The 11545-nt window shown below is 42.4% G+C and overlaps 1 protein-coding gene across 1 annotated transcript in view; it reads right to left on the bottom strand.

Moving 5' to 3' along the window:
- The window catches only part of DNAH8 (dynein axonemal heavy chain 8), a 611430-nt gene that overhangs the window by 131029 nt on the left and 468856 nt on the right, over positions 1–11545 (bottom strand). The window contains exons 59-61 of the mRNA XM_025186355.3: positions 8965–9128; positions 1137–1329; positions 202–324 (exon numbers count right to left, since the gene is read on the bottom strand). Coding sequence (XP_025042140.3) covers positions 202–324; positions 1137–1329; positions 8965–9128 — 480 coding nt within the window. The remainder of the gene's footprint in view (positions 1–201; positions 325–1136; positions 1330–8964; positions 9129–11545) is intronic.

Below are 11545 nucleotides of genomic sequence, written 5' to 3'. Positions count from 1 at the left end.
ACAATCAGCCCCCAGGCCTGAGGTTCCCCACCTGTGCGCTATACCAAGTTTTTTGAACACCGCTCCCTAATTCCTTTTAATTACCCTCTGACCCCTACATTACAATTCGAAATTTGGAGTGACAGTTTAATTCTACTATTCATGTGATTCATGGCTAGTCACCTAAATTAAATATATTATTAATTGCTGTAAAAACAAAACCTTAACAAGATGTGTCATTGCATCTTTAAAAAACACCAAATCGAGAAATGAACCCCTAACAGTTTCATTGTATTGCTTCTGGTACATTTGTAGTTTTTCACATAGAAATTCAAAGCTCGGGACCTGAAAGAGAGAGAGAAAAAAGCAACAATGTCAACAAATAAGTGATATCATGTTGGTGTAACTACAGAGATAATAATGCTTATCTGAATAAAATAGTGTATACAAAATTTTTGGCAAACTCCTACACTGAATCAGTTACCTAGTAACTGCAGATCAATGAATCTTCTGCATCCATAGACTCTCTCTCATAGAATTATTTCTCATTATATAGCCAGAAACTTCATTTAGGACTAAAATGGGTTTGCATGCCCTAACATGGCATATAAACTGCATCTTTACTAGAAATCCTGCCCTCGGGTCTTGCTTTTTTTCACTGTTGCTCTTCTGGAATTAGCATTATCTTGTGTTTCATGAAAGAAGTATCTCAAATTGTTTGTACCAAACACAAAAGAAAGTAGTGATTTTAGATCCTCTAATTATCATTCAGGATTTAAAATTTCACTGATATTCTTCACTGCTGTCTTAATGGACATGCTCTGGATTGAACAGGAGCATATAATCCTATTAGTTCTTACAAAAGTTTCACTGATTCAGTGTATCCAGAAATACGTCTTTAAGACTGGAGAATAATGAAGTGAAAGAAAATGATCAGCTTATATTTATATCTGGTGGATTGCTTCCTACATTATAAATTTCTTTTCAAATATATAGATTTAAATGATTAACTGTAAATTAATTTAACCAATCTAAAATGTATTCCACAATTTGCGCATATATTTAATAAATCTCTCAATATGACCCGAACAGTATAACACATTGAATACTTGAAAAAATCCTTCAATGCCTAATTTTTGAGGCATAAAATAAAATACCATTTCATAAACTTTTGGTGCTTCAAATACAAAATCTTCAGGTTCATCACCAGTTGGTTCAGGCATATCCTGCAAAAAATCTACAAAATATGGTTCTGGCCGGAGAATTGCTGCTAATTCTGGATCCACATGTTCCTCAATTGCTCTATATGTGGTTTTATCAAACCAAGCTACATCTTCATCATTAACAAATCTACAAGACATAAATTCATATAATTTAAAAGAATTGAAAATCTTTTAGCTAAAAAGGTATGAAAATAGTTAATTAAACACTGAAATGACTCAAGAAAAACTTTAGTGAAACACTAATTAAATAATGACAGCCACTGAAATGTAAGTGCTACTTTGTTTTACAAATAGTTATATGTCTGTAATACAAAATAGTTTAACTTTCTTACTTTCACCCAGTTAGGACAGAAAATTTAATCGATCAGTTAAATAAAGGCAAATGATTCACTGATAGCTGAGCTTATCAGAGATAAAGCTTTTCTCCCATCTTATTATGGGATTTAGTACATCCAGTGCTTTTTTTGTAAAAGAAAAAAAAAAGGTGCCAGTACTCCAGGGGGAAAAGTTGTTGAGCTCTGATTGGAGGTACTGGTACTGCATCTGGAGGTGCTAGTATTGCGTACCAGGCAGTACTATCACAAAAAAGCACTGAGTACATCTAAAGCTGTGGTCTCCAACCTTTTTAACCAAAAGATCACTTTTTCAATTTAAGTTCAATGTAAAATCTACCTCAGACCCAAATACCTTGCCCCGCTTCCTTCCTGCCCCTTCTCTGAGGCTGCTCCCCAGTTCCACCTCTTATCCAAGGCCTCACCCTGTTCATTCCATCCCCAACCTTCATTCACTTTCACCAGGCTGGGGTAGAGGGTTGAGGTGTAGGCACTAGTCTTGGGCCAAAGGTTTCAGAGTGTGGGAAAGGTTCCGCGTTTAGCTCAGGGCAGGGGATCAAGGTTCAGAAGGGGTTTCAGGGTGCAAGCTGCGGGGAGGAGTTTGGGTGCAGGGGAACTCATGTCTGGGGCAGGAGGTTGGGAGTAGGAGGAGGGTCAGGGCTGGCACACAGGTTCAGGAAGCAGGCTTTGGCTGGGCATCACTTAACTGAGATGGTTTCCAGGTGGTGGAGCAGTGGGGTTAAGGCAGGCTTACTCCTGTTCTGGCTCTGCACCAATCCTGAAAGCAGCTGGAATGTACAGCAGTGGCTCCATGGCTCCGTGTGGTGCCCCTCATCTAAAGGCACTGACCCCATAGCTGCTACTGACTATGGTTCCTCATTACTGAATACAGTGGTCATGTTACAAGAAGCTGATAGAGAAGGTTCAAATTGTTCTTAAGTACCAGTTGTTTGGTTGGTTAAATCATTAGCATGTGGAAGGTAGTGTGATAGCCAGGTAATATCATTATTCATGCCTTTGTGATGGCTCCCAAACTTGTGAATGAAGTTAAGTTCCAAGGCTTCCCTGTGTATTTGGCTTATGGAATAGGCCTGAAACAGCATGATGATTTTGAGTTCCATTAATGAATGCCCGGAAACTTAAAATGTTCTCCCACGGGTTTCTGTGTGTTGCCTTTTTGGATATCTGATTTGTGTCCATTAATTCTTTCCCATAGAGACTGTCCAGTTTGGCCAACATATATGGCAGTGGGGCATTGCTGGCAGTTGATGGCATAGATCACATTAGTGGATGTGCAGTTAAATAAGCCCCTGATGTAGTGGCTGATGTGGTTGGGCCCAGTGATGAAATCGCTTGTGTAGATGAGTGGACAGAGTTGGCACCAGGGCTAATTGCAGGGGTGCTTTCCTGGATGAGTATGATGGAGGTGTACTGCATGGTTATTGGAAAAAAATTGTTTGAGGTTAGGGGGTTGTCTGTAGGTGAGGATTGGCCTGTCCCCCAAGGCCTGTGAGAGTGAGGGGTCATTCTCCAGGATAGGTTGTAGATTGTTGGTAATATGTTGGAGGGGTTTAAATTGCGGGCTGCAGGTGATAACAAATGGAATTCTGTTATTTTGTCTTCTTGGCCTGTCTTGAAGTAGTTCATGTCTGAGTACTCTTCTGGCTCTGTCAGTCTGATTTTTCACTTCTTCAGGTGGGTATTTCAGTTTTAAGAATGCTCTATATAGATCTTGTAGGTGTTTATCTCTGTCTGTGGGATTGAAGCAAATCCAGTTTTATTTTAGGGCTTGACTGTAAACAATAGATTGAGAAATGAGTCTGGGATGGAAGCTAGTGGCATAAAGGTAAATATAGCACTCGGCAGGTATCCAGTATAAAGTGGAGAAAATGTGTCCATCATGTAATTGTACTGTAGTGTTAAGGAAGTAGACTTCTCATGTGGACTGATCCAGGCTGAGGTTGATGGTAGTGTAAATTCTTGAAATCCCTGTGGAAATCTTCAAGGGTCTCTTTCCTGTGGGTCCATATGATGAAGATGTCATCAAGGTAGTGTAAGTAGAATAAGGATGCTGGAGGGCGAGAGCTGAGGAAATGTTGTTCAAGGACAGCCATAAAGACATGGGTGTCCATGGCTGTGCTGCTGACTTGAAGATACAAATTGTCTCTTAATCGGAAGTAGTTAAGGGTGAGGACAAAGTCACAGAGCTCTATAACCAGGTGTATAGCAGTGTCATCAGGGTCAGTGTTCCTGATAGCCTGTAATCTGTCTTAATGCGGAATGTTGGTGTAAAGAGCTTCTATGTCCATAGTGGCCAGGATGGTGTTTTAAAGAAGATTATTGATGTTCTGTACTTTTCCTCAGGAACTCAGTGGTATCTCAAAAGTGTGCTGGCAGCATAAGGTCTGAGGAGAGAGTCAATATAGGCAGATAATCCTGTCATAAGTGTGCCAATGCTTGAGATGATGGGTTGTCTGGGATTTCCAGGTGTGTGTATCTTGGGTAGCAGATAGAAAATTCCTAGAAAGGGATTGGGAGGGGTGTTTGTGTAAATTTGGTCCTGGGCAGAATCAGGGAGCTTCATGAGCAGTTCTTTTAGGGTTGGGTTTTTTTTTTTTATTCTTTAGTGGGATCAGAGAAGAGAAGGTCATGGAAGCTGGTGTTGGTGAGTTGCCTGGTTGCCTCCTATTCAAAATGGCTACGTATAGACTGGCATGATTTTCCGCAATGCTTTTAACAGAAAGGTTTTCTGTTAAGAGCATTTGCAGAAAAGAGCATCTAGATTGGCACGGATGCTTTTCTGCAAAAGCACTTTTTGCGGAAAAGCGTCCGTGCCAATCTAGACGCGCTTTTGCGCAAAAAAGCCCTGATCACCATTTTAGCCATCGGGGCTTTTTTGCGCAAAACAGTACTGTGCTGTCTACACTGGCCCTCTTGCGCAAATCATTTGCGCAAGAGGGCTTTTTCCCAAATGGGAGCAGCATAGTATTTCCACAAGAAGCACTGATTTCTTACAGTAGGAAGTCAATGTTCTTGCAGAAATTCAAGCGGCCAGTGTAGACAGCTGGCAAGGTTTTCTGCAAAAGCAGCTGATTTTGCGGAAAAACTTGCCAGTCTAGACACAGCCAATGTGTTCTGTTCATGATGACTGCAGCGTCCCCTTTGTCAGCCTCTTTGATTATGATGTTAGAATTGTTTTTGAGGCTGTGCATAGCATTTCATTTTGTAATGGGTTGGACTCACTTTTTGCATGGCTCTTCCCTCAGGGTGGCTTTGGGGAAGTAACTGGCGGCTTCAATGCCGACGTGCCCCCTTTGAGTGAGGTGTTACTCTTCAGGACACTGCCCTCCAGCAGTGACCACTCTGGTCTTGGTCCACACCCACTTCTGGGGAGGAGTCATTGTTCTTCCTTCAGTACTCCTTCCAGCATCCTCCCTACTCCCTAGGACCCCCAGTTCTTCTCCCACTCTGCCTGCCCAGTTGCCTCCTGCAACCCTGCCTTACGGACTTATGGCCTGGGGCTTCCCTGGCTCAAACTCCCCCAGCCTACCACAGCTGCCTCTTGGAGAACCGTGGCTCCCTCCTTGCAGCCCGGCCTTTTAGGGCTGCCTCCATGTGAGCCCTGCCCTCCATGACTTCCTCCTTGCAGCCCTGGGCTTCAGGCCGGGTAGCCTGGGTTTGCTAGGCCGAAGCCTCAACCTGGGTTTTCTAGGCCAAAGCCTCTCTCATTGCAGGCAGACAGGCAGGTCTCTCTCCTGCTCCCAGAAGCTGCTCTTATAGTCTCCAGCTGGGCCCTCATTAGCTGCCTCAGCTGGGCTTCCTCCTGACTCCAGGTCTCAGCCCCTTAAAGGGCCAGTACACGGCAACACCCTGCCACAGTTTCTTATGACTGAGGTTATATGTTATATGCTGTTGTTTGCTGACAGTGTCAGCCCATGCATGTTTGTGAAAGCAATCAATGTAGAAAGTCAAGACTCTCATTAGGAATGTTAGTAGGGGTCCACATAAAAGCCTTCCTCTTGTGGGATTGGCAACTCTGAATTCCATCTGCCCTTGTATTGTGCAATCACCCAGTTTTGTGAGATCCCTTTGTAACTCTTTGCAGTCAGCTTTGGACTTAATTTTGAGTAAATTTTGTCACCTCACTGTTTACCCCCTTTTCAAGAACATTTATAAGTTTAACAGCAGTGCTCCAAATACAAATCCCAGCAGCACAACACTCATTCCTAGGCTTTTTCCCTCTCTCTCTTTTAAGCGGAGTACCCAGCAATGTTTTCATGATGATTTCAGGATCCTTCCATTACTTAAATGACCAGCCTTTTGTTACCTATACCTCAGGTAACGTGTTCCGGCTCAGTGCCGTGTGTGACCACGGTTTGTTTCACACCACAGCTGTTGGCACAGAATGCCTGGTTAGTGCCTGGAGGGAGTGGCTTTTTCCAACCCCATCCCAGGCGATCTCTGTCTGGGAGGGGCGGATTGTCCAGGGCCCGTGGATGACCTAGCATTTTTTTCAATTTGAAGCATTTTAATTAAAGCTCTCTCGCTCTTCTAGACTGGTTGGTCAGTTTCTGGCAATGTGGGCAGTGTCTGGGATGTGCTGCTGTCCAAGACAGCAGAGGCACTGTTCGTGGCAGTTGTAGACAGAAACGGAGAGTTTGCAGGTTGTATGTCATTTGAAACTGGGCAAACCCAGCATATCCTGGAGTGCTGGTACTAGCACAAGGCTGGTATGCTCTGTTAAGCCTAGTGAAGCAAGCAACACTTCTCTCTTTTTAAAAACAAAATCTTATCACTATCACTAACAACTGTTAAAAAGTAAAGATTAGAACTGGACCTCTGTGGTAAACTATTTACAGATAGATATGTCCTGAATGAGGCAAAAGGGAGACTGCTGTTCTGCGACCATAGCTGGCGGTGATTGAGAAAGAACTGAGGGGAGGGGGTGCCGCCATGCATGCGCAGTCGCCTCCTCAGAATACACACCGGCTTCTTGCGTGCATGGCTGGCCAGGGGCATTGCTGTCACAAATCTCCAGTCTTGTGCTCAGCGGCACTGAAGCACCTAAGATGGAGCACCCTTGGGGACACTCCTCAAAGAAGACCTTGTCAAAGGCTTTCTGGAAGTCCAAGTATACTATATCCACTGGATCCCCCTTGTCCACATGCTTGTTGACCTCCTCAAAGAACTCTAATAGATTAGTAAGGCATGATTTCCCTTTGCAGAAACCATATTTTTTCCCCAAAACAAATTATGTTCACCTATGTGTCTGACAATTGTATTCTTTCCTATAGTTTCAACTAATTTGCCTGATACTGATGTTAGAGTTACCTGTCTGTAATTGCCAGGATCACCTCTAGAGCCCTTTTTAAATATTGGCATCATATTAGCTTTCTTCCAGTTATTAGGTACAGAAGCTGATTGAAAGGATAGGTTACAAACCATAGTTAATCATTCTGCAATTTCACATTTGAGTTCTTTGAGAACTCTTGGGTGAATGCCATCTGATCCTGATGACTTGTTACTGTTAAGTTTATCAGTTTGTTCCACAACTTCCTCTAATGACACCTAAGTCTAGAACTATTACTCAGATTTGTCACCTTAAAAGCAATGACTCAGTCTTGCGAATCTCCCTAACATCCTCGGCCATGAAGAACGTAGTCAAGAATTAATTTAGTCTCTCTGCAATGACCTTATTGTCTTTGACTGCTCCTTTAGCATCTCGATCATCCAGTGGCCTCACTGGTTGTTTAGCAGGCTTCCTGCTTTAGATGTACTTAAAAGACACTTTACTATTACTTTCTGAGTTTTTGACTAGCTGTTTTTCAAACTCCTTTTTGGCTTTTCTTATATTTTTATACTTAATTTGGCAGTTTATGTTCCTTTCTATTTTCCTCACTAGGATTTAACTTCCACTTTTTAAAAGATGCCTTTTTATCTCTCACTGCTTCTTTTACTTGGTTGTTAAGACACGGAGGTACTTTTTTAGTTCTCTTACTATGTTTTTTAATTTGGGCGTATACATTTAAGTTGGGCCTCTATTATGGTGTCTTTGAAAAGTTTCCATTCAGCTTGCAGGGATTTTACTTTTGGCACTGTACCTTTTAATTTCTGTTTAACTAACCTCTTCACTTTTGTGTAGTTCCCCTTTCTGAAATTAAATACCACAGTGTGGGCTGCTGAGTTTTTTCCACCACATGGATGTTAAATTTTATTACATTATGGTCACAATTTCCAAGCAGTCCAGTTATATTTACGTCTTGGCAGGGCTGTCCTTAGGCATAAGAAGAATAGGCAGTTGACGAGGGCACCACTCTTTCTGGGGCACCACTCTGCTGGGACAGACAGGAAGCATAGGCATGTGCTCTGCACCGGAACCGGTAGGGGCGCTGCCAGCACTTACGGCCCCACCAGAAGACCCCACCGAGTCAAAAGACTCCAGCGAGGAGTCCTGCAAGCTGACCCCGGCTGGGGAAGGTTCCGGGCCTGGGGAACAGAAAGCAGGCACAGCCACGAGAGATATGAACATATGCCATCAATCCAGGCGGCAGAGGACATGTGGAGCCAGGGCTGTGCTGGGGGCAGGGTCACGTGCAGTGCTCCAGAGGGGGTGGTGCCATGTCGGCGTGATGTTGCGTTTTTAAAAATGGCCAGCCGCGGATCGGGAAAGGAGGAGGAAGGAGACATGCCAAGTGGGTCATGGAGGAGCAGAGCCTGGCTACAGGCGGGACAGCAGCTGGACCAGGGCTGCAAATGCCAGGTGGCCCAGCTTCAGGTCCAGCACGTGGTCTGGAGCCCGGGCTGTGGTCTTTCTCCCTCCCCCTACTCTGGTGCTGTAGCCAAGGATTAAGAAGGATAGAGGTTTTGGGATAGGTGGCTACTTATCCTGTCTAGTGGCTGGCAAGATGGCAAGCCCCAGCCCTGTTGGCCACTCTCTTGCTGGAGTGGCTGCCCCCTGTGGTCACTCTGCAGTACAATTCTCTCCTGCGCTCACTCTCAATATCTTGTCCTGCTGAACAGCTCCATCCCTTTCTATGTTATGGAAAACAGTCCCAATCCAGGAACTTCCTGTTTTCCTGACACAGCTAAACCCTGACCTTGCTTTAAGTTAGGATAATAGGAAGCTACATACCAAATTTGGTGGTCCTAACTCTTATTGTTAAGCAGGATTTTTTGAATAAACAGACTAACAGACATTTCTAAAATATATAGATATATAAATGGTCTCCTAATACCCTCAATAGTACTAAATATTGTAAAACATATACAAATATAGAATTATCAAATGAACACCGAAGAACATACTCTAACATGGATCTCTGAGCAGACATCTCCTTGATATCAAATAGAGGGATTCTGTAAAAAACCTTAGTGGGCCTCCCAATAGTATAAAATATTATAATACATATAAAATTATAAAATTATTGTACCTGTCAGTAATTACTCTATTGCACTCATTTTTAAAAAGTGCCAGAAGGGTACCGACATCCTCACATTCTTCTGCTTTTATAGTTAACATTCCTTGCCAAATTCGGGAAAGGTCTCGAAGATTGAAGATATAATGGAACTTGGATGGTGTGGGTAGCATCTTTACCTAAAGCAGAAAAAAATAGTTATTGTTCTAACTCAAAGACATCTAAAAGGAAAGACAAGCAATACACAATGGAAATAATAATACTTGCTTTCATATATTATAATCTGTGCCTCCTCTTTCTTCCAATGAAATCAGTGGCAAAAATCTCATTGATTTCAATGGAAGCAGGATTAAGCCTTTTACGTAAAATGTGAACAGTTAGAACATATAACTGAAAGCCCATATATTTTTCTGGTTTTTATTAAATAAAATTGATAACTTACAAAATGCATATCAACCCCATCTCTAAAATATATTAATATTGTTATTGTGAGTAGTCTTTGCAGATATATAGCTACCAGGATGATTTGATTACAAATGCAACAGTTTTAAAGGCAAACAGACTCCTGGCAGAGAGGGGATAACTGAGCTTTTCTTTGTCTGTTCACATGGAACATCACTGTCATATTGTCTGCCATGATTTGTACTGCCAGTCCTTGTATCTTGAGAAGAAATGTTATGCAGATCAAGCAGATCAAATCATTTTGAGTTTTGACATATTTATATGAAGACACTCTTCAGGGGTCCATAGATTTTATATTTGATGATGATACAGGTAACCTCCCAATCCAAACATAGCTATTTCCTTCACCAGGAGACTAAGATTGGAATCTGGAATTTGAGATGCCACTGAAGGCACCAAATCACATTAATTCTAGAATCGGGCACCATCTCCCTTTTTTTCTTTTGGAAAATAGTGAGAGTAAAAACCCCTTCCTTTGAACAACAAAAGAACATGTTCCAATCTTCTGAGATGTAGAAATAGTTGGTTTTGATAGGTCAGTTTACACCACAAATGACTTCAGTGCCAAGAAGAGCAGAATCAAGAGGAGTAGAAAAGAGATCGTCAGGAATTGTGTCATGGGTCAGAAATACAAAATTAATTAACATCAGCACCACAGAATTGGTACCAGGCATAGCCTGGAAGTTCTCCTAAAATACCAGTTTTCACCAGGACATCAGTGGGACACATTCCACACCATGAACTATGATCAGAGAGCGTGTGGTGAGATGTGCTATTTTTCTTTCCACTAATGCCCAGAAAAGGCAATCTGTACTTATGTTCCACAGAGGATCTGTGCTCCTTCCTACTACCATAAGAAGACTTTGCTAATAAGGCAGCTGTCTTGCTTGTCTTTGAAGCCAAGTTTCTTGGAAGAAATGGCCTGGGAATTAGGGAGTTCAGTTAGAACTCACAGGAGCACTCCTAGACAGAAGCTGTAAAAGCCCAGGAAGTTATTTTCTTTTAGGATTTGAGGTGTAACCACCCTCCCCCCAAAGTCACAAAAAGTCTAAGGTGAGCATTTCTTGCTTTTTGTATTCTTTTTGAGAAAGAACAGCATAAAGAATAGCAGATAGATCATATATCCTTCCCTGCAGCAACAAAGGCATCTTGAGGGACAGTTGTTTTGAGACATATGGTAAATGCCTCACAAGACAGGATATTCTTGAAACCAAATTACAAGGCTGACTCCCAATACCAGGAAAAATGTCCCTAAAACTATACAAAAATAGGGCTTTTTCTATTCATTTTTTAAACCAATGTGCATACATACACTATTTACACCAACACACACTAATTTTATTAAGACCTAATTTACGGAACTGAATATAACAGAAACATTTTTGGGTTGAACAGTCTGCAAGAGAAACAGATATTGCAGATGGTTCTATCACAGAACTATGAGCAGTAAGAAGGAAGGCAGTAATGCCTTATGCCAGGGTGCAGTGGGGGTGTGGGTGGGAGGGTTGTACTCTGGGTGCAGCATGGCCTCAGGCATTTTTGGCCCAAAGGCTATGATCTTGCATTTGGAGCACATGCACACCAGAAATGGAATACACAGGGAAATCACTTGAAGAGTAACTGGGCTACTGTTCTTGGCTGTCAGAGGAGAGTGTAGTCTAGTGGTTACAACAGCAGCTATATACTACATAGAGAAACACAGAGGCTTTTCAATTTATTTCTGAGAGTCAGTGTGGTGTCTGTCATATTAGGGAACAGGAGTCTATCCAAATTCTAAAACATACCTTGTTCAAAGTTAAATTTGTGTGTCAAGTGGTGTAATTGTTACGGGATTAATCAGCTCATTAATCTTCCCAACCCCAATCTGACCAGCTAATCATGAATTCATCTCCTTAATCAGGCCCTCTCTGGGGCTTCATTGGTCAAACAGTGGCCAGAGAGCTGGTTCAGTTGCTGATGCCCAGCCCTCTATCATACACTTTGCCTGAAGGAAAAGTGTTCCATTCTATATGCTCTCCTCACTTGAGGTACTACTTGGATTTAACCTTTCATTGCTGCTGAGGTGATCACCTAAGTCCCCTTGCAAGTGTACCCATTCTTCAACCACAAACATCGCATTTGGTGGACGGAAATT

This window comes from Pelodiscus sinensis, chromosome 3 (genome assembly GCF_052426305.1).
Source record: "Pelodiscus sinensis isolate ZL-2025 chromosome 3, ASM5242630v1, whole genome shotgun sequence".
Taxonomy (NCBI): Eukaryota; Metazoa; Chordata; order Testudines; family Trionychidae; genus Pelodiscus; species Pelodiscus sinensis.
This window is presented reverse-complemented; position numbering and strand designations above follow the sequence as displayed.